The sequence below is a fragment of the Cajanus cajan genome, chromosome 6 (genome assembly GCF_000230855.2).
Source record: "Cajanus cajan strain Asha chromosome 6, NIPB_CcT2T_4, whole genome shotgun sequence".
NCBI classification, from domain to species: domain Eukaryota; kingdom Viridiplantae; phylum Streptophyta; class Magnoliopsida; order Fabales; family Fabaceae; genus Cajanus; species Cajanus cajan.
Window position 1 is genome coordinate 49,234,697 of NC_138522.1, and position 21,813 is coordinate 49,256,509.

Below are 21,813 nucleotides of genomic sequence, written 5' to 3' on the forward strand. Positions count from 1 at the left end.
AATTGTACGATGGACTAAAATATAAATTAAGTCTAACTAGTTTCATTTTATTTAGTGTTATTATTCTAAAAAATAATCTTTATTTAATTGAGAATTTATTTACAATGATCCTTTTCTATTCTTAATATTAAGTTATGTTGAAAGACGATTTGGAAAAATATTTTTAAAACGAGATTAGTATATAATAAAATAATATGTACTAATTTTTTCCTAATTAACATGTGAAATTTTTTTTCTTATATTTTAGTATGGAACGAGCAATTTGTTAAATGTCGTTCTCTAATTAATATTAGTATATAATAAAATAATATGTACTAATTTTCCTAATTAACATGTGAATGTTCTTAATATTAAATGTTGTATCAACTATAAACATAGACGTTCCGTCCTCAAATAATGTCATTATAATTTTTAATATAATATTGCTTATTATTTTACATTTATATTTATAATAAAGTTTTAAAAGTATTATTGTATTGTATCATCTCTAACAAAAAATTGATAACAAAATTAGTTTTATATAATTTTTATTATCATTATTTATTTTTAATAATTTTTCTTAATTTATATTAAAAAAATTGTTCCAATTTATATCAATAACTTAAATTAAAAAAAACAAAAAAAAAACACGAATATTATCAAAAGTAGAACTTCAATTTTTATCGAAGAAAAGCACAATGAACACATAGGAAACTGCTCTTCCATCTAAATTTTATCATTTTAATTATGAAACCCAAGTCTAAAAATTATCGTAAACATCCTTTACCTAACACCACCAAAGCCAAATAGTAACTGACAGTCCAATTTAAAATGATGTTCCTATCCTCAATCGTGTTCACACTTGCTCCTCCCCTGTCACTCTCCTTCCAAATCCCTCTTCCTTTCATATGTTAGTTTGTCAAAGCAGTGCCTTACGTTAAATTAATTTAAAAAATTAAAATTCATGTAGTGTGTATTTAGCTGAGTATGAACGCACCCACCGTAACGTACGTGAAACATATTTAAATTGTAACATAAATCTTCTCTCATCCTTCCCATACACGATTAAGGTTCGTCATTAATTAATTAACTACCTTGGAAATTAAAAAAGATTAAATCGGGTTCAATTGCCACCTAGTATACAATATTAAATTCCATCGGAAACGATTCATGATAATTTTCAAATACCCGTTCACACCACGGTTTATCCCACATTAAAAACACATGGTCGGAGGGAGAGAGAGAGAGAGAGAATCGCGAAAAGGATCTTACTATTACTTCATCGTATGTACACCAAATCCAATCCAACATCCTTCGTTATTACTATTATCCGTGGTCGTGAATTCCTTCGTTACAATGAAGGAACCCACGAGAAAACGGCGCATTAATAAGAACGAAGATGGTTCAAGCCAGAAGAAGAAAAAGAAGAAGGGACTGAAAAACATCCTCAGTCTCACAACACTTATGCTAGCGAGAGATGAAGAAGAAATGAAGAAGAAAAAGAAGGACATGGAGGATGGTTACTACAGCGATGTGGAAGAGTCCAACGCAAAGAAGAGAAAAAAGGTCGGCGGCGGCGGTGAGTCGGGGAGTCAGCGGCGGGTTTGGGTGAAGGAGCGTTCGGGGGCGTGGTGGGAGGAGTGCGAGAAAGCTGAGTTTCCAGAAGAAGAGTTCCGGAAGGCGTTCAGAATGGGGAGGGTGACCTTTGGAAAGCTTTGCGAGGAGCTGAATTCGGCGATCGCTAAGGAAGACACGACGCTGAGGAGCGCCATTCCGGTGCGGCAGAGGGTGGCGGTGTGTCTGTGGCGGTTGGCGACCGGCGACCCTCTGAGCGTGGTTTCGAGAAGATTCGGTTTGGGAATATCCACTTGCCACAAACTGGTTCTGGAAGTTTGCAGTGCGATAAGAACAGTGCTGATGCCCAAGTATTTGCAATGGCCTAACGTTGTTGGGTTGAGAGACATAAAGGGTGAGTTCGAGAACATTTCTGGGATCCCCAACGTTGTGGGGTCCATGTTGACTTCGCATGTTCCCATCATAGCGCCCAAGATGAGTGTGTCTGCGTACTTCAACAAGAGGCACACCGAGAGGAACCAAAAGACTTGTTACTCCGTTACGGTTCAGGGCGTGGTTGATCATAGAGGGGTTTTCACGGACGTCTGCATTGGGTGGCCAGGGTCCATGGCTGATGATGAGGTCTTGGAAAAGTCAGCGCTTTTTCACAGGGCCAGTAACGGAGGGCTTAATCTGAGTGGGGTTTGGGTTGTTGGGGGCTGTGGCTACCCTTTGTTGGATTGGGTTTTGGTGCCTTACACGCAGCGGAACCTCACCTGGACGCAGCACGCTTTCAATGAGAAGATTGGGGAGGTCAGGAGGGTCGCTAAGGACGCCTTTGGGAGGTTGAAGGCTAGGTGGGGGTGCCTTCAGAAGAGGACTGAGGTCAAGCTTCAAGATTTGCCTCTTGTGCTTGGGGCCTGTTGTGTGTTGCATAATATTTGCGAGTTGAAGAATGAGGAAATGGATCCTCACTTTTTCAGCATTCTTCATCATCATGATGATGATGATGATCTTGATGATCATGCTAACCTGGTGGAACCAGAGGTTGCCTCCAGATCTGTTAGCTCCTTCAAGGCCAGGGATGCTATCGCGCATTACCTTTTGCACCATGGACTTGCTGGCACTTCTTTTCTTTGATTGGAACTGAAAATTCATCAAGGTTAATTTCAGACTTAAGATGATTATGTATAATTCTTTAGCTTGTTTTTAATTCTAGATATACTTACGTGTCATTGTTTGTTCAAAGGGAGCTTTGTAACTAAATGGTACAGTATATTCGCCCCTCCCACAAATGTATGATTAATTGTAATCGTCAATGTCAGGGTTTTATGTATAAGGTTCAGGGGCTTTTAGTATTCCAGTTCCTTTATTTATCCAAATGAGAGATTAGTTAATAATAATATACTTAATGTTATCGTAGTAACTTGATTGCCATGGAGGACATTGGTTAACGAAATCCGAATATTCTCGTTTTATCATCCCTTTACTTAAAACAGAACAAGGCACTTTCTACATTAATTTTGAAAAAGCAAGTATTTCGTGGTTGTTAGCAAGCAAAAAATGCACTGTTCATGAGCTTATGCTTAACCATTCTTGGAGTAGTTCCATTTTTAATATGCTGTAACCAGAGAACAATTACTGTTCAAGACATTGCAAGAGAAGACCCGTATAAAAACAGAACAATTTTTGCTTGTACTAAGAATTGGGAAAATGGCGAGCGGCACTAGCACTTGAAACAATGAGTTAGAAAATAATAATTTTAACAACTTATTTGCATGCACAAGTTCTCCATATATAACATGGTCATCTCAATAATGAGTTGAAGAGTAGAACTAATAAGAAATTTAAGCAAAGAGAACCCAGAGATAGAAGAGAGAACTCGAGCGTGACAGGACATAAAACAATGAGACAGAAGTCTTTAAATATAGGCGTGAAGAGCTTGAGAGACACCTATAAACCGTGCAAAAATTAAAGAGAAAATCCAGAAATTCTTATAAAAATGATTGTTTAGAATAAAACATTTTATCATAAAAATTTGATCAACAACGGATAAGCATGATGAAAACATATAAGATTTGAAGACTAAGTTAACAGTAAAAAAATAAGTAACTATAAAACGATCATAATTTACATAAGTCTTATTTTAAATAAAATAAAAAGTAATTGAAAATAAAAATGTTTTGAAATCCTACAAGGGAGACAAATTAAAGGATTTGCACTAAAATACACGCATGAAACTCATTCTCATAACTTGCTTACCTTTTTAAAATGTTAAACACGTTTTAGTATATAAATACTTATATTTTACTAATTTTAAATAATTTAGAACTTCATTCTTTTGAAACATCACATATATGCAATACTAAGTGATGCTAGTTAAATAATTTTAATGCTCTACTCCTGTAAGTGAATAGGTTAGTTTCATAGCTGAATCAAACTTTTGGATACGATCTACATAAGTCTAGTTGAACTATATAATTTGATGGCTATGTAGCAAATTCCTTTGGTTTAATTTAACTTGGCATGGGACTGTAGATAGCAGAAAAGATGCAAAAGAAGTTAACGTTATTGGCATCACTAGGAAGGCATTGGAAGTTGAAGCATGAGTAGAAGCGGTGGATGGAAGAAAAGAAGCGCATGGCATAGACACGAAGGCAGGTTTGTGATGAGATATTGACGCGTGGCATTGGGGTCAGTCTTTGCATTCACATTTAACGTAGCAGGGTAACAGAAAACAACAAAAGAATTGCAAAGTTTGATTGGACCGCAAAAGGCTATTCAATTTCATGTCGGTGTTGATGCCAAGGAAAACCCGTCGCTTTCACACGCGCCATATATACAGTCACCTTCACCGCCAACCTGGAACATCTTGTTCACACCACCTTCCCTAAGAACAAAACTTTCAGAACTCAGGTTTTAAGGCTTCCCATTATTCTACTCTTTCATTCTGTTCATTATCTCAACTGTTATTTTAATGGTTACAGGGTATTATACTCTTACCTTACATTTAACCCATGTTTGTTTCAGGAAATTTATTGTTCACGATGAACGAAAGATGAAGAAACTTAACGTTTATTTTTGCTGATTTGCACTAAAAAAAAAAAAGTAAGAAAAGTGAGAGAATTCGCGTGGCCGTTCCTCGTGAAGTTGTGAAGAAAAGAGATGAAAGTCACGTAAGAAATGAGAAAACCTGATAATACCCTGTCCAAAAGTTGAAAAGAGATGAAAGTCACGTAAGAAATGAGAAAACCTGATAATACCCTGTCCAAAAGTTGAAAAGAGATGAAATTCTGCCATGTTCATGCATGCAGAGACTGTGCCATGCAACAGAATCCCCAGCCAACATAATCTATTATGCATGGGCACATAATCAATTATGGGCTGACATAATCGATTATGCCTCATAATCGATTATGTGCCATATATAATCGATTATGATGACATATTTTTACTTCCATCTACTTTGTAATGTTAAAAATTTCTTAATTTTATAATTGATAAAAATTAACTTGTACAATTAATAAATATATCTTCATTTCATTCTAATTTATTCAATGATTTATCAATTTTTTTAATTTATTAATTAACTTTCAAAAAATTTATTATACATTTTTTTATATTAAGAATTTTATTATTTAAATATTGACATCAAAAAGTAGAAATATAAAAAAAAATAAAGTAATACATGTTTATAAAATTAAAATAATAACACTTTCATAAACATTAATAAAATTGTTAAAAAATATAATTATCATAATATATTTTGTTATTATTATTTATTATTATAAATATTATTATAAATATTATTATTAATATTATTATTATTTATTATAATTAGTATCATTATTATTTATTATAATTTTTATTATTTTTCTAATATTTATTATTATTATTATCATTATTTATTATTTTTAATAAATTATACCTATTAATATAATTTTATTGTAATTATTATTATTTACAATAAATAATATTCTACTCATTTTTAATCCAAGAGTAAAAGTATAAATTACATATTTATCTATTAAACTTTTAATTTTTATCTATCACATCAATCAATTTCTACACAAATTTTCACAAATTTTCCACTCACATTTCACTATCTTTTCCTTAATCCAAACAACCTCACTTTCCACTCTCTTTCTCTTCAAATCTTTTATTTTTCACTCCCCCAAATCCATCCTTCAATCCAAACACAACCTTAATACTTTATTATAACTCATCAATAAAAAGTACATTATATTAGTATTATTATTATTCTCCAGTCCTATTTATTATTGGTACATAGTGTTTTTTCATATTATATATTTCTTTTAGAGAATTAATTATTTGATATTATATATCAAATTTATAAGTGAGTGTGTGGATAAATTAACTTAGGATTGTTATAGTTTAATCAATAATTTTGAGGTCGAATTGTATCAAGTAATGAAAAGAAAAAAGTTTTAATATTATAATTTTTAGATTTTTAATAAGATAAATTTTTAGATTTCAATTTTAAGATCGTCTCTCTCTTAGAGAATACATGTGTTTTTTTTAACCAAAAAAAAAAAGTAAATAACAAAATTTCTCTTTTAAATATATTTTTTTCAACTCTTCATATCTTTGGTGCGTTAAGTCACTTAACTCATCTCTCATCATTTTTGACATATTTCGAAAATTCAACATATTTTCCCCCCCTTACTAGAAATAATAAAGAGTAAGAAAATGCTTCTAACAAAATTATTTATATAAAATTTAACTCAAAGCAACACTAGAAATTGCAAAATTACAATATGTTGAAAGATTATGGGCTAGTTTCCTACAAATTTAAAAAGAAAAGTCTGAGGTAAAATAGTCTAGTACTTATTTTTAAAGATTAAAAAAGTAAAAGCTAGATTATGCTTGTTTACTATCATAAAAACTTTTTTTTTATAAAAAAACTCATTTTATAATAAAGTATTCAAAATAGTTTCTAATTTGGATCAATTTTTAGATTCTTTTTGGCTTCTGATTATTTTAAAAACTCAAACAATAGCATAAAAAAATTATAAGTGATTTTTTTAAAAAAAAAGAATGCAAGTGATTTTTTAATAATAAAAGAAATGTAGCTAACAAATCTTATATCTGAACACATAGTTGGTATAACTTTAATATGAATAATGGTCATATTTCGACACTTAGTCGAACTACTGTTGATATAAAGAACATATTTCAACACTTAATTGAAACAATGTTGTCATCAACACTAAATTAAAATTGTTTTTATCTTATTGCCGTTTCTGTAGTTGGATCCTAAGATTGAATCAAAAGAGTTGGATCTTAAGAAAATGTGGGAAATTGAAAATTCACCCAAAATAAATATAATAATACCGCAGATGGACTAAGGAGGCTCTCAAATCTTGATGAGTTTTCTGATTTACTTATATTATTTGGTTTAGAGGGGATTAAGGTCTTTCAATTGGTGAATTTTTTCGTTAACAACATTTAAGTAATTAGAAAATAAAATTGTAAAACTGGCTGAGAAACGATCCTTGCAAAAATTATTTACGACACGTGTTCAGGACAAATGAAAATTTGGATTATTTATTGTTACAATCAATTTTAATTAAAATTAATTTGTTTAAATAATTTTATTGAAAACGATTCTAAGATAATTCGCCAGTTAATTTATGTGGATTAAAACCACATCAACAGACTATGCTCTATTCCCAATTAACTTTTTTTTTTCTCTGATCAAAAGCTCTTCTTGTTCATAGAAGAAAATAACTTTTAGAAATTATGTTCCTTGCTAATTCACTCTCACCTAATTTTCAACTCATCCCGTTGCAATAGAACATGGATTAAAACCACCAAGATTTCTCACGGAAATGCAAAACTTGCTCTGTTCAAACAAGGATACAACGTACAGGCAGCAAAACATAATACCACGTCAACAGGAGTTCACAGATAACCTGCACCAAAACTACAAACTCTAATAAGGCCCAACCTACTACAAGGGAAAATAACATGAAAGATGTTCCTAGCAAGCTTTCCATTGCCAAATTCAAGACTCAAGAGTTTAGATAAATTTTTGCATCGTCATAAACTTGTAAGACTTTACGTTATACAGAAATAATATTTTAAAAAACATATAATATCCAAAAATTATCTAATACCCCACCAATTTCAGATATCTGTATCGGGAGCAGCTAGAATACAGAGCAAACCACGAACCAATAATTTACCAATCACAATGTGTTGATATCTCGGAACGCATAACAAATTCACAAATCACAAGCTGAGTTAATTTGCAAGGGACACAAAAAGAACATAACTAATTCTTCACAAATCACAAGGTTCAGAATTACTTAAGATAATGGTGGATGAAATTGATGCATGATTAACCTTGTTCACCTGAGGATACGAGATAATGGCTTGACCACTGGGTTCATTGCAGAAAGTTGCGATGGGTTCACTAAAACTAGGAGCCTGAGATATGGGTATCCGTTTGTTTATGCTAGGACACAGCTGTGATGGTGTTCATGAAACTCACAAATTAACTCGTGGAATCATGTATATATAAAATTGTAAGTAAGGAAATCAATTTGACTTGCTTAAAACTCATTTCTTCAAAGACCTGGGGGGACTAGCATGAAATCGTTTGAAGTAGTGAGTTTATGAATAACTGAACCTTGCAAGACAGCTTAGCTTAATATCCCCCCTCCAAAGCCCAAAACAACAGTGTTATTACAGAGATCCAGAATGCAGTTGAAAGACATCCTAATATCTTCTAGGGCTCTGCATCCCATCACTCATTGTCTAGGTTGTCAAACTCCAGAGTCTACCTGAAACTCATGTAGTGTCTGTAAAGTGTAAACTCAACTGATAGCAGTTTACCTAATACAAAATTACCATGTAAAAACCTATCATAATATCCAAATATTATTTAATCCAAGAACCAACAGTTATGTAATGGGGATAACTTAAAATAATCTAGAGGCAACCAATAAATCAAGAAGCAATCATTTACAAATTAAAAGACAGATTATAAGAAAAGAATCCAAGAAGTTCAAAATTAAAAAACATAACACAACAAATTTGAAATTGAAACAGAACACAAACAAAATGTTAGTCTGAAATAGACCTGGAGTTCTCAATGGGTTAACAATGGGACTACTCACAACAGATTCACTTCATATCAAACCTGGCCTTCATGGCTGATAGAAGATGTTGGGTTCATAATGATGGGGTCGAGCGACGATTGCTTTGATTAGTAGTTATGTTGCAACTTTGGATGAGAATGAAGTACTATTGTTTAAATGTTTCATGGGGTGAAATAATGGAGATGTGGAGAAAATAAGAAAAATGACCCTATTCCTTCACTTACCCCAACCGCACTCCCTACTTCCATTCAGTCCTCACAAAAATGCTCCCAAAACAGCACTCTCACGCCAATTTCTCCTTTCCCCATTCCTTGTCTATCATTTAAAAAAAAATCTAAAATATTTCACAAACAGTTCTAAATGTTTTTTTTTCCGAAGTCAGGTTTGCTGAATTTCTACTAATAAGGGAAGGCAGGTTACTTGTCTTCAATAAATTGCAGAGTGCAGTCTTTTCTACCCTTTAGAGCACAATTGTATTTAATTGGAGCACAATTCTCATAACATCAAGAATACAAGGCTGTTTCAAGGGAATTTTCATGTCTGACTTTGCCACATAGTTGAGCTTTTCTAGTTTATTGTTTTTGGTTACTTCGGAGGAAATCATTGTTTACTCCTAATTGCATTTCCCTTTTCTTCTCTATGATTTAACTTCGTTTTCTATCAAAAGAAAACTATAAAAGAGGGAACATGAGAAAACTGCTCAAATTATACCCATGATATGCTCCACCACATATGAGAGTGTATTTTCCTGACTACTTTTACGATATCAAAGTCAAGAAACTTGTAAGAGATGAACACAAGACCACTCTACAATTAGGGCGACAATGGGACCAAAACGCAGCCACTAGATCACGCTGCAAAAATAAGCAAATACAAAAGTAACATAATTATTGTCAATGAGTAGTGATTCAGTCAATGAATCTTGCCTAGAGCTTAGGCATGGACACCCAACTCTGTCAACAACACCTCGCAGAAGTAAAACAACAATAAGCCATTAAGCCTGATTCACACAACCTAAAACCCTGCAGCAGCTAATCCTGTCACTTGATTTCCTACTGAAGAATCCAACGTCAATTGCCTTGATTCCGTTCTTAAACCAATAACCTTGGTTTCTAACATTTAAACAATACAATCAAAAGCTAGGCAATGAAGTTGTACAATCAATTGATGCATAAATCACCTAACTCCCTGCAAGTCACTGAGAAGCAACACCACCATCTTGAACAATGCCTTCAGCCTCTAAGAAACGAATCAGATGTTTATCATCCAAATGTTGCTGCCAAAAGTTACAGGGTAATTATCACGTAACGGTCCATAGATGAAAAGCATATAAGTGAGTAAGGACCTACAGAAAGGCACGCTCTGTATTTTTGCCACTCGGAAACGCATTCTTGTTTGTCCCAGTGACCCTTCATGAACTTGTCGGCGTACCACCTTGAAAAATGGAATCAGTTAGGGTTTGAGGGAAAGAAGAATTTGGGGAAAGAATGTTTAGGAATGACACCTGTTGAAGCAATTGTGGTATGCGTCTCGAAGAAGGGCACAAGCAGACGTTGAAGACGAAGATTTGGAGGCTTTGTTCTCTCTCATCTCACGCACGGAGGAGCAATTGCCGTCAACCCTGTTCGACTGACGACGGAGCTTTCGAATTCCACATCTGTCATCTGTCGTGTCGTACTGTTTTATTTTCCACACCTCGTCTCAAGTATCAACCTTCTGCAACATTATTTTAAAAAAATATTAAAAAAAAACTTCTTTGAACTAAGGTAGTGTAAGGAATTTTAATTTACATTTTTATCAAATTTTAATTTACATTTTTAAATGTTTGGAAGAGTGTTAAATTGAATGTGTGAAATTATAAATAAATATAATAACTTTAATATAATAAAAAAGTATAAATGTCTTTAAAAAAGTACATAATAAATAAATATTTTATATATATATACTTTTTTTTCTTGTAAAGATGAATGAGTTTTAAATTTGATTTATATAAACAAAATTTGTCATTCATCTTTTTGAAGTTTGTAAATATTATTTTTATCATTTTAAAATAAGTAAATTTGTATTTTGACGTAAAATATATTTTTTAAAATTAAAATTTTTTATATTTTGTCACTAATAATCATTCGGAAGTATATAATAACCCTAATTTATTTGAGAAATCATGACTTAGGGCTTTGAAAAATAGATTGGACCATTTTGACAAATTTAAAATCAAGAACCTAATTGAGGAACAAAGTCCCTTCATTAAATCAATGACTTACCGAGAAATTGATTACTTCACGACTTATTAATTTATACTCAAACACTTTTATATAAATAATTTCTTATATCAAGGAAGGAAGGAGGTTTGGGTGTGTGTATAGCGCGGAATAAAAATATTTCGTTGTTGGGTAAGTTGATTTGGGATTTGTTTCATCATACGAACAAATTATGGGTAAGAGTGGTCATGGCAAAATATAGAGACAGAAATGTTGCTAGTTTATTGCAAAGGTCGGGTTCTTATGTTCTGACTTCCTTGTGGAAAGCTTTTGAGGAGCTGCACCCGGGGTTTTGATTCCAGTTGGGTGATGGTGAGGCCAGCTTCTGGTTTGAGAATTGGTGTCATGAAGGGCCACTTGCAACGAGGCACCTTTTGTTCATTTACATGATTTAACTTTACGTGTGCGGGATGTGTGGCAGGATGGGAGGTGGCATTTAGAACAACTCCATTCCTGACTGTCAACAGAACTCTAGGCAAGAATCCTTAGCATGCAAATTTGGCTGCATCCCCCCGCGTCGGATGGCATTGTTTGGGAAGCCTCTACAAACGGTGAATACCTAGCTCGGTCAGGGTATCGGTGGCTGTGTGATAGGGATGTGGTCCTTTCCGGTGGGTGGCAATGGATTTGGAGGCTTCCATTGTCGGAGTCGATTCGATTTTTCTTATGGCAGGTTTGCCATGATGCTCTTCCCACTGGTGCCTTGTTGGTGCAATGACATGTAACTCCTGATGGGCTTTGTTTGAGGTGTAGAAACGAGGTGGAAAGTATTGCGCATGTGTTGTTTCGCTGTGAACATGCAGTCAGATTGTGGCGGCTATTACATTTGGAGGAGGCGATCTGTTGGTGGTCGGGATCTTGGCCAAAGTGGCTTAAGTTGTGCTTTCAAAGGTGCCATATCCTTCCACTCATTGCTTGTTGGGTTCTCTAGAAGATGCGTAATGAACGATTTTTTAATGGGTGTGACTCTTCTGTGTGGGAGGCCTTAAGTCGGGTCCAGGCTTTGCGTGCTACCATGGTACGTGCTTTTGCGGTAGCTGATGAACACACACCACATGATGCGGGGCTTACGTGGGTCTCTTGTATCTTTGCTGAGGGGCTACAAACTAGTCTACATGTTGACGGCAACTTCAATGCAGCATCAGGTCAAGCAGACATTGGTGGTCTTGCAAGAGACTCCAATGATAGGTGGCTATGGGGGTTCTTTGGGGCGGTTGAGGTTGTCGATGCCCTTTAGGTGGAATTACTTGCCATTCTTCACGGGCTACGAATTGCTTGGAGCAGATGCACGCAGTCTGTGTTATGCGTTTCAGACTCAGCTGTAGCGGTTGAGCTTGTTACGCATGATATCCAAAGTTCTCATAGATTGGCGGCTATCCTTTACTCAATTAAGGAGCTGGTGCATAGGCCTTGGACGATTCAGTTTGAACATTCCTTCCGATAAGGGAATAAGTGTGCTGATCTATTGGCTAGACAGGGACAAATGCGAGGTCTAGAGGTGGAGGAACTTGTTTCCTCCCACCTGAGGTAGAGTCGTAGGTGTTAGCGGACATAGCTGGAGGTCCGATCGTCAGATTGTAATTTTGTTTTGTATTTTTTTTCTTTGTCAGTACTTTACCAAAAAAAAATTAAACAACTAACAAATATTAAAAAAAATCTGAATCATTTGTTTATTTTAAATTTTATTTATTTATTTGTTTCATTTTTACAAATACTAAAACATGAAAAAGGAATATAATTAAAAAATCAGATAAAAACTTATTGATTGTTTTAATTTATTTCTTCTGAATTCATATTTTATTATAATAACGAATTGTAACAAAAAAAGAACAAGATTAATGAATAATTAGCTTTTAAGATAAATAACTTAATCGGTAAAAATAGTACTAATTATTTATAAAATAGATAGATTTTAAAATCAATTGAAAAAAAAAAGAGAAAAGAATTTCAAGTGTATACTTATAAATATGCTAAATCTTAAGAATTAATTAGAATAAAATTAAATGTATAAATAGTCATGAACATGACAAAATTTATTTATGAAGCAGTACTACAGTAAATTTGATAGTAAGAGTTAAAGACTGTTTTCTCAATAAATTATTTAGTCTTGTATTCATCGTATGAATAATGAATTTTTTTCAAAGTTAGCTATAGGGAGCGACGTCGTATTGAGTGAAGGTCAAGACAACAGGGAGCGATCTGTATAAATACCCATCTGATTCTGATCCAACCTTAATTCTTGAACACTCGACTTCATTTTCTGTCTCTCTCTTGTTCATTTCGTTCCGTGTGCGAATTTGTGACTAGATACAGATGGATCAGTTCAAAGGACAACCGCGTCTTCCCAAATTCGCCGTTCCCAAGCGCTACGACATTAAGCTCAAGCCCGACCTCGTCGCGCACCGTTTCGAAGGTTCCGTCGCCGTCAACCTCCACGTCGTCGCCGCCACCTCTTTCATCGTCCTCAATGCCGCCGAACTATCCGTCTGCAACGACGCCGTTTCATTCACTATCCAAGATTCCTCCAAGGTCCTCTCTATCTCTCATCCATTTCCGACGTCCTCCTATTATCTTATTCTTGTGTAACTCTCTGTCGAGTGTTGCTGATGATGTAGAACCCGTGGATGTCCATGCAGGTTCTTAAACCTTCACGAGTTGAGTTGTTTGAAAATGACGAGATTCTGGTATTGGAGTTCCCAGAGAAAATACCTATTGGGCTCGGTGTGTTGGCCATTCGCTTTGAAGGAATATTGAATGACAGAATGAAAGGGTTCTACAGGAGGTAACTGTTATGAGCTAAAAGTTTTACCTCAATTCTGCTTCAGGCTGTATTTTCATCACTGATTCTTAATTATTAATTTTCTAGGCTACCGACTTTGTGTAAACCGCTCATTTCAAAACCCTACTAGCGTCTAAATAAGTCCTGTTTGGATGAACTTTTTCGGTCGAGAAGAAAATAAAAAAGTGAAATTCTCATGAGTTATAAAATCAACTTATATGGATAAGTTTATCGAAACTGTAGTTCAGGAATTTTTTTTCATTGCTTCCTATTTTTTCTGAGGAAATAGATGGATGGCTAGTTCCAGTTTTTTTTTTTTTTTTTTTAAATTAATTTATACGGGTACTTTTCATGTGCAGTACCTATGAGTATAATGGTGAGAAGAAGACTATGGCAGTTACACAGTTTGAACCAGCTGATGCCAGGCGATGCTTTCCTTGTTGGGATGAACCTGCTTGCAAGGTTTGTCTGTCTCCCTCTCCTCCCTTGTAAATGAACCTTCTGTAAGCACTAAAGAAGCTAGAAAGAATATTTTTTGTTGCAACGAGGAAAGCTTAATACATCAAATAATAAGATTCTTCTGGGTTCATCGTTTGTGTGGTGTGGCCTAAGAGAGTGGGACTGGTTTGGATGGACTTTTGGTATTCAATTTGCTTTAATGAATGGTAGTAAATACTTTGAGGCTGGGCCAACTTTTCATTGGCGGTTGATATTGCAGGCTACTTTCAAGATCACATTGGACGTGCCTTCAGAACTGGTTGCTCTTTCCAACATGCCAATTGTTGACGAAAAAATAGATGGAAATCTCAAAACAGTTTCGTATCAAGAATCACCCATTATGTCTACATATTTGGTTGCGGTTGTTGTTGGTTTGTTTGATTACGTGGAAAATCATACCTCCGATGGTAAAAGATTTGGTTTGTACATTTTAGGTAGTGGTTGTTTGTTAGTACTGACCTTCCTGTTGTTCTTAAGTGAATTCAACATCTATGCAGGGGTCAAAGTCCGAGTTTATTGTCAGGTTGGCAAGGCAAACCAGGGGAGATTTGCACTTGATGTGGCTGTGAGAACTTTGGAACTATACAAGGAGTAAGTAGGGAACTGTAACACTATTGTGCTTCTTAGGCTGGAAATTTTCGGAAATAATCCAGGACTTCATTTCTTTTTCAATTCCATTAATCCATTTCTTGGCTGCAAATCATTATAATATAAGGTCACAACCATTGTTCACCAAAAATAAATAAATAAATAAGGTCATAACTCACAACCATTTTACACCAAAGTAGCATAAAGGACAAATTGAAAGAGGACATAATTAACTCCTTCACAACGGGCAGGTGAGTGATGCTTAAAGCGGTGTATAAATCTTATTGTTGACTAGTACTTCCTTCTTCTCTTAAAGTTATTGGCAGCCATAATTTGTTTGATCTTGCTGTAATTCAACTTACAATTCCGTATGGCACATAAACCCTTTGTTTATGGGCATGCCTTCCCCCTGTAAAGATTAACAGCCCAAACCCATATATAATGAGAAAAAATCCTTATTAAGTAAACCTTCTAGCCTTGCAGGTTAAGTGTAGCTATCAAACCTATTAAGTTATTGTTTAACCATCTTTTTTCTGCTTCTATGGATCAACTGTCGATCACATTGTCATCCTTCATTTATCAGTTTGTTCTGGCAACATAAGTGGCTAATAATTGATTATATATATGTAAATATTCATGTTAGTCTGTCTGCTTGACTATATGTATAGGTATGCTGCATTGTTTATCATTCAAAAGTTAACTAACTGTGATAATTTAACAGCTACTTTGAAACTCCCTACACCCTGCCAAAATTGGATATGATTGCGATCCCTGATTTTGCGGCTGGAGCCATGGAGAATTATGGTTTGGTTACTTATCGGGAGACTGCTTTGCTATATGATGACCAGCATTCTGCTGCTGCAAACAAACAGAGGGTACACTGCTTATCCATAAAGTTGCTTCAGCCTTGACTACTTGAGTTTCCTGATCTCAATTTTAAAAGTTACTTATTTTTTACTAACAGAATGACAAAATATTTCTTTGGTTACTATTAAGGTTGCAACTGTTGTAGCTCATGAACTTGCACACCAGTGGTTTGGCAATCTTGTTACAATGGAGTGGTGGACACATTTATGGCTGAATGAGGGGTTTGCGACATGGGTAAGTTGTGTGGCTCACAGATCCTTATATCAATGCCATTGCAGAGCTGATGGTTGGTTTAGTTGCTTTTACTTTTAGTATTTTTTTAACATTATTATAACTAGTTGATTCTTTTTCTTCTTCTTTCTTTTGGCATGGTCAGGTGAGCTATTTAGCAACTGATAGCTTGTTTCCTGAGTGGAAAATATGGTCTCAATTTCTTCATGAATCTACTGAGGGTCTTAGGTTGGATGGACTTGCAGAATCCCACCCAATTGAGGTATTGTTTAATGTTGAAGTTTTTCGCAGGTTTAGTCTGTCTCAAATAATAAATTTGGCTAATTGTATCTGACTCTGGGATTTTATGCTGATTAATTGTATGTAATGCAATTCCATAAATTATTAGGTATATAATACTACCTCCATTCCTAGATATAAGAAACAAATATCTAATTCATCAAGACAAGTTTTGGTAAATAATGTCATAATCTGAAATTTTATTCCAATATCCATAGTCCATTGAATTAAATGATTTAAGTGGTAGTTATATTTAATGACACTACTCATAAATCAAGAAATAATTTTTTCAATCAATGATCGTGACTTTTTTGTAGCCCAATAAGTGCATCCACTTTCATGGAAAATGAGTGGATGACTTATTAATAGACCCATAAAAAATTAAGCATATAAATTTAAATTACTAAATGATACATTTAAAAGTAGACCTGTGTTGCTTATAATTAGGACTAAAATAATACTCTCATTTGTTTCTTCTGTATAGGTACAGAAGTAGTATCAATATATATATATATATATATATATATATATATTAAGTTAAAGTATATAAATAAATTGAGCTTTTATTTTTTTTTTCTTTGGTTAAAATGCTCACCGGCTCTCTTATCAGTGTAAATTTTTAATCCATGTAAATTATGTTTTTCAGGTGGAGATAAATCATGCTTGTGAGATTGATGAAATATTTGATGCAATAAGTTATAGAAAAGGTGCTTCTGTAATTAGGATGCTGCAAAGCTATCTCGGTGCCGAATGCTTTCAGGTTACTACTTGGCCCCTTACTTCATGAATAAACTATATTTTCAATACCAAAATTGATGGGACAAAATAGTGGACTCTTCATCCAAGGATAATAAGTTATATTTACCATTCATTGCATTAGTAAACTATTGTTGGGAGTTATTAAGAGTTTTGTCTCAATCCAATTAACTTTGCTTTTATGCTTTTAATCAGGTATGTTGTACAATTTAGTTTGTGATATATATAAGTTGATAGTATTTTATATTAAATTCACTGAGTTACGGACACATGTACTTCTATATTATCTGAAGTCTTTTAAGAAGTATGGATTTTAAGATCCATGTATATTAAATTACATATAAAATATGGCAGAGTTATATATTATGCATTCATGCTTACTCGAATGCTTTTTCATGTAACCAGAGGTCGCTGGCTTCATATATAAAAAGACATGCTTGCTCAAATGCTAAAACTGAGGATCTATGGGCTGCACTTGAGGAAGGATCTGGTGAACCTGTGAACAAGTTAATGACCTCATGGACAAAGCAGAAGGGATATCCTGTTGTATCTGTTAAAGTCAATGATCAGAAATTGGAATTTAATCAGGTTCCATCGCATTAGATTTTTATATGATAATGTTCGGAGAAAACATGAATCGTATGTCACATGTAAGCCTCTGTATGTTTATTGACAGTCACAATTCTTGTCAAGCGGTGCCCAAGGAGAAGGTCATTGGATTGTTCCAGTAACATTATGCTTTGGCTCTTATGACGTGCACAAGAATTACCTCTTGCAAACAAATTCTGAAACACATAATGTCAAAGAGTTCATTGGTTCCACAGACAACGGTGTAGATTGCTGGATTAAACTTAATGTGGATCAGGCTGGTTTCTACAGGGTGAAATATGATGAGCTGCTTGCTTCTAGACTAAGATATGCAGTAGAGAAACAACTCTTATCTGCATCAGACCGATTTGGTAATATATAATTTGTTGAAATTTTATTTCGGATGGTAGAAGAGTAGACTAATAAAATGCTAGTTATTTACATTGACAGGCGTTCTGGATGATTCGTACGCACTTTGTATGGCTCGCCAAGAATCATTGAGCTCCTTGATTAACTTGATGGGATCTTACAGGGAGGAAGTTGATTATACTGTGCTGTCTAACCTGATAACTGTAATGTTATTTTTCCAAATCTTGTTCATTCATTTCTTAGGTTATATTTGTTCGACTTGGATATAACTCCAATTCTTTTGTTTGACAGATAAGTCTTAAAGTTGGACGCATTGCAGCTGATGCAGTACCTGACTTACTAGATTATTTCAAGCAGTTCTTTATTAACCTTTTCCAGTACTCTGCTGAGTAAGTTGTTGAATGCATGATCCTGGGCAGATGGTGTTTCTGTTAATTTTTTTTAAGATTCCTATTGCTTCTCATAATGTAAAGGCTTATGCTAGGAATCATGATTTTATGTGGTAATGTAGCTGATAGTAGGACTAGGAATAAGGATATTGGAAGGCCTGGAATTTGGATAGCCCAAAAGAGACTCTATTAGCTATGCTCTTTTTATAGTAGTCTTTTTTAACATCTTGGGTTCTACTTCTTACCCCACATTGGCATTGCCTTGCAGGAGGCTTGGTTGGGATTCTAAACCAGGAGAAAGTCATCTAGATGCAATGTTGAGAGGAGAAATTTTGACTGCCCTTGCTGTGTTTGGTCACGATTTGACACTGGATGAAGCAAGCAAGCGTTTTCAGGCATTCTTAGAAGACAGAAATACACCACTTCTTCCACCCGATATAAGAAAGGTTTGTTGCCTGCAGTGTCATTTTAATGCATGAAATTTCCCTATGGTTTCTTCTGTTGATTATTATTGTGAAATGTTGACAGGCAACGTATGTAGCGGTAATGCATCGGGCAAGCAAATCTAACCGAGTGGGTTATGATTCCCTTTTGAAAGTATATAGAGAAACTGACTTAAGTCAGGAGAAAACACGAATTCTGGGTAATGAAATATCTTTCCTGAGAGCATATCATAGGTTTTCTGGGTATGGATATTAATATTTTCTGTGATTGTAGGCTCTCTGGCATCTTCACGTGATCCAGATCTAATTCTCGAAGCTCTTAACTTTATGTTGTCATCTGAGGTAACCCTTTTCAGATATTTTTGAAGTCAGAATGCACAAAACCACTCATATACATAATGGAGATTGATATGTTGTTAACTTGTTATATGTCGCTAAGGTTCGGAGTCAGGATGCTGTTTTTGGACTTGGTGTTACTAGGGAGGGACGAGATGTTGCTTGGTCATGGCTTAAGGTATAAAATAAACAACTCAGAACCACTTGTGAGTCATATATGAAGTGTGAAGCACATTAAATTGAAATGCAGTCTTGTAGTATCCTTCGTTTCTTTTTATTTATTTATCGATTTTAGTTTCCTTCAATGTTTTGCAAATTGATCATTAAGATTCATCGGAAACAGTTTGTCGTAGAGTCTGAATTAAGATTCCTTGGATAAAGTTTCATTGGCCTTTTCTGGTAAACTTAAAATTCACCTCGTGATTTTTCGTTGTCTACAGCAATGTCATTTTTAAACCCTTTTCCAATTTTATTGGTAAAATCAGGAGTTCATGACACTTCTATTTTAAAACTTTTTCCCATTCTATTGTCATCTTACCGTTCTCTAATGTTATACAGGAAAATTGGGAACACCTCACAAAAACATATGGTTCAGGATTTTTGATAACTCGCTTTGTCAGTGCGGTTGTCTCACCGGTTTGTCTCCTGCCCCTCCATATGCTTTGTCCCGTTGATTTTATTGGGACACTTGAGTTCCCTCTCTTGAATGTTCAATTACAATTCTTCATATTTTTGGGATGCAGTTTGCTTCCTTTGAGAAGGCCAAAGAGGTAGAGGAATTCTTTGCCACCCATGCTATGCCCTCCATTGCTAGAACGTTAAGGCAGAGCCTTGAGCGGGTTAATATCAATGCAAACTGGGTTCAGAGTGTTCAGAAGGAAGATAAGCTTGCTGATGCTGTGAAGGAATTAGCATACAGAAAATACTAGGCTCTTGTCTGGAGTGCATTTCCATCATTTGGTCGTGGTGTTAATGGTAATTACGATTTTCTTCGGTCTGTCAATGTTTACTGTCATTGCGGAGCATGTGCTCGACCAGATTTGCCTCATCTATGAATAAAAATAGGTTTAATATTTCATTTCACTATATCATTTTTTTTATGTCCTTGATAAACGTGGGTTTAGCTTGTGGATTCTTGCTATTTACTAAAAGCGACCAATTATGGCCCCTCCAGTTAATATAATAATACATGCGACAAATTAAGATTGTCACATTATGTTGCCACGTTTTATACACCTCATATTGCATTCATTAGCCACTGCCTCGCCATGTCTCACGTCACCATCAAAATCATCTTCCTCTCCCATTTCTCACCACCACCGTTGCATCCATTATTCCACCATCTCTTACTCTGACAACCATTACCATTTAAGAAATAAAATCCATGAGGGCCGTTGTTGTTACGTGGGCACTGGGGCAATGGGATCAATGACCAATGGGGGATATTGGTATGCAACAGTTATATGGGTAAACTAAAAGAGGTAGAGGATGAATAATGTTCAGAATTTGTTATGGGGGAGATGTGGCAAAAATACACTGTCACGTGGCTCCTTTATGTAGGACCAGGCAAATTTTATCTCGACATTTGTTAATCACCAGTTAATAGAACATCTTAGCATAAGACTAGCCATACAATAATCTTATTTCATTTTTAGGTTTTAGAAGAGAAAAAAAAAATCTGTTTCATAAACTAAATTAGTTTACGTATAAATTAGTTTGTAATCTGTAAAAACTGCCGTTTAGTTTTTCTAAATATTTATTTTAGTGAATTTAAACATTTTTAACTACTTTTATTTATTATTAAAAGGTTAAATAATTATTTAAGGTATTATCCATACATGTAAGTGATATCATGTCAGTGATTGATATCTTTATAAAAAAAAATTTAGATTTTTAAAACAATTCCATGTAACATTTTTATCTACTGAAATTTTAGCTCTCAAGTTAAAATTATGTTATATTTTTAAAATAATAATAAATAAATAAATAAAGATATTTTGACGAGTATTTTCAGAACTATTCAAGTAAAAAAAATTTACATGGGAGAATTTATTCCCATATATAGAGATAAAAACACACATCAACTATGTGTGTGCAAGTTAAATATTAGTTACCCTAAAATTCAACTAACTTATCATATATGTAATTTGTGACTAAAGAATAAAGATTTTTTTTTTTCACCATCAATGAATATATTTTTACTTTTAAAAATTTTCATTGTTTATTATAAAGATCTTTTTTTAAAAATTATGAAACATTAAATAATTTTCCAACTTTTAAGATAAAGGTATTTTATTAAATGTTATACTTTTGACAAAACCTTCATTAAGAAAAGTTGTAGTACATTAATTTTCACTCTAATTCTTGGCTAGTATTTTGTAGGTCCAATTTTGCATTTTTAATTTTAAACAAATTAATTCTTAAAGGTATAAAATAGAAGTTGTAGAATTTAACTACAACCTAGCCCTGGCGGGTCAGAAGTCACTTTCTTCCTGTTTTATTCTTTTGCAAAACATGACACGGCCAAACACGTAGGACCTTTAGATTGTCTTGGTGCTCGCGGCAATCAGAATCAGAACTGCAATGTTTGGATATTTATGTTTCTTAAATCATGTAATGGCCATGAAAAAGAAAAATAGTTCAATCAAATGAAATAAATAACTTTTGGAAAAAAATTTCAGCACTGCATGTTGAGCATCTTGAATGGTTGAATGAATGAAAATATCTAAAAAGTAAATCTGCGGTGATCTTTTCAGAAAGAAGAATGTG

General features: G+C 34.2%; 4 protein-coding genes across 11 annotated transcripts; 3 read left to right on the forward strand and 1 right to left on the reverse strand.

The window, feature by feature from the left end:
• Positions 1-1,152: 1,152 nt before the first annotated feature.
• Positions 1,153-2,959, forward strand: LOC109789357 (protein ALP1-like). Its single transcript, XM_020348285.3, has one exon. The coding sequence runs from the start codon at positions 1,204-1,206 to the stop codon at positions 2,671-2,673; it is 1,470 nt and encodes a 489-aa protein (XP_020203874.2). The 5' UTR covers positions 1,153-1,203; the 3' UTR covers positions 2,674-2,959.
• Positions 2,960-7,133: 4,174 nt separating this feature from the next.
• LOC109789355 (protein phosphatase) lies at positions 7,134-10,363 on the reverse strand. Of its 8 annotated transcripts, none has more exons than XR_014434866.1 (5): positions 10,165-10,363; positions 10,010-10,094; positions 9,841-9,936; positions 7,912-8,342; positions 7,134-7,469 (listed from the first exon to the last, which is right to left on the reverse strand). XR_014434866.1 is itself a non-coding variant. In XM_020348281.3 (4 exons), exons 1-3 carry the CDS (start codon positions 10,248-10,250, stop codon positions 9,856-9,858), a joined length of 252 nt encoding a protein of 83 aa, XP_020203870.1. In that variant the 5' UTR covers positions 10,251-10,363; the 3' UTR covers positions 7,134-7,469; positions 9,841-9,855. The 8 variants fall into 8 exon arrangements, 6 of the variants coding, with proteins under 6 accessions (XP_020203870.1, XP_082933593.1, XP_029125258.1 ...); XR_014434867.1 differs by having other exon boundaries at positions 7,134-7,480; XM_020348281.3 differs by lacking the exon at positions 7,912-8,342.
• Positions 10,364-11,411: 1,048 nt separating this feature from the next.
• LOC145958738 (uncharacterized) lies at positions 11,412-12,158 on the forward strand. Its single transcript, XM_083076260.1, has 3 exons — positions 11,412-11,594; positions 11,725-11,859; positions 11,904-12,158. The coding sequence occupies exons 1-3, from the start codon at positions 11,412-11,414 to the stop codon at positions 12,156-12,158; spliced, it is 573 nt and encodes a 190-aa protein (XP_082932386.1).
• A 988-nt stretch (positions 12,159-13,146) lies between these two features.
• Positions 13,147-20,130, forward strand: APM1 (aminopeptidase M1). Its single transcript, XM_020348276.3, has 19 exons — positions 13,147-13,450; positions 13,558-13,703; positions 14,060-14,162; positions 14,419-14,605; positions 14,696-14,789; positions 15,508-15,661; positions 15,783-15,887; positions 16,030-16,146; positions 16,810-16,923; positions 17,325-17,507; positions 17,596-17,878; positions 17,958-18,079; positions 18,168-18,265; positions 18,534-18,711; positions 18,794-18,908; positions 18,983-19,050; positions 19,148-19,222; positions 19,603-19,680; positions 19,788-20,130. The coding sequence occupies exons 1-19, from the start codon at positions 13,235-13,237 to the stop codon at positions 19,971-19,973; spliced, it is 2,622 nt and encodes an 873-aa protein (XP_020203865.1). The 5' UTR covers positions 13,147-13,234; the 3' UTR covers positions 19,974-20,130.
• The last annotated feature ends 1,683 nt before the right edge of the window (positions 20,131-21,813 follow it).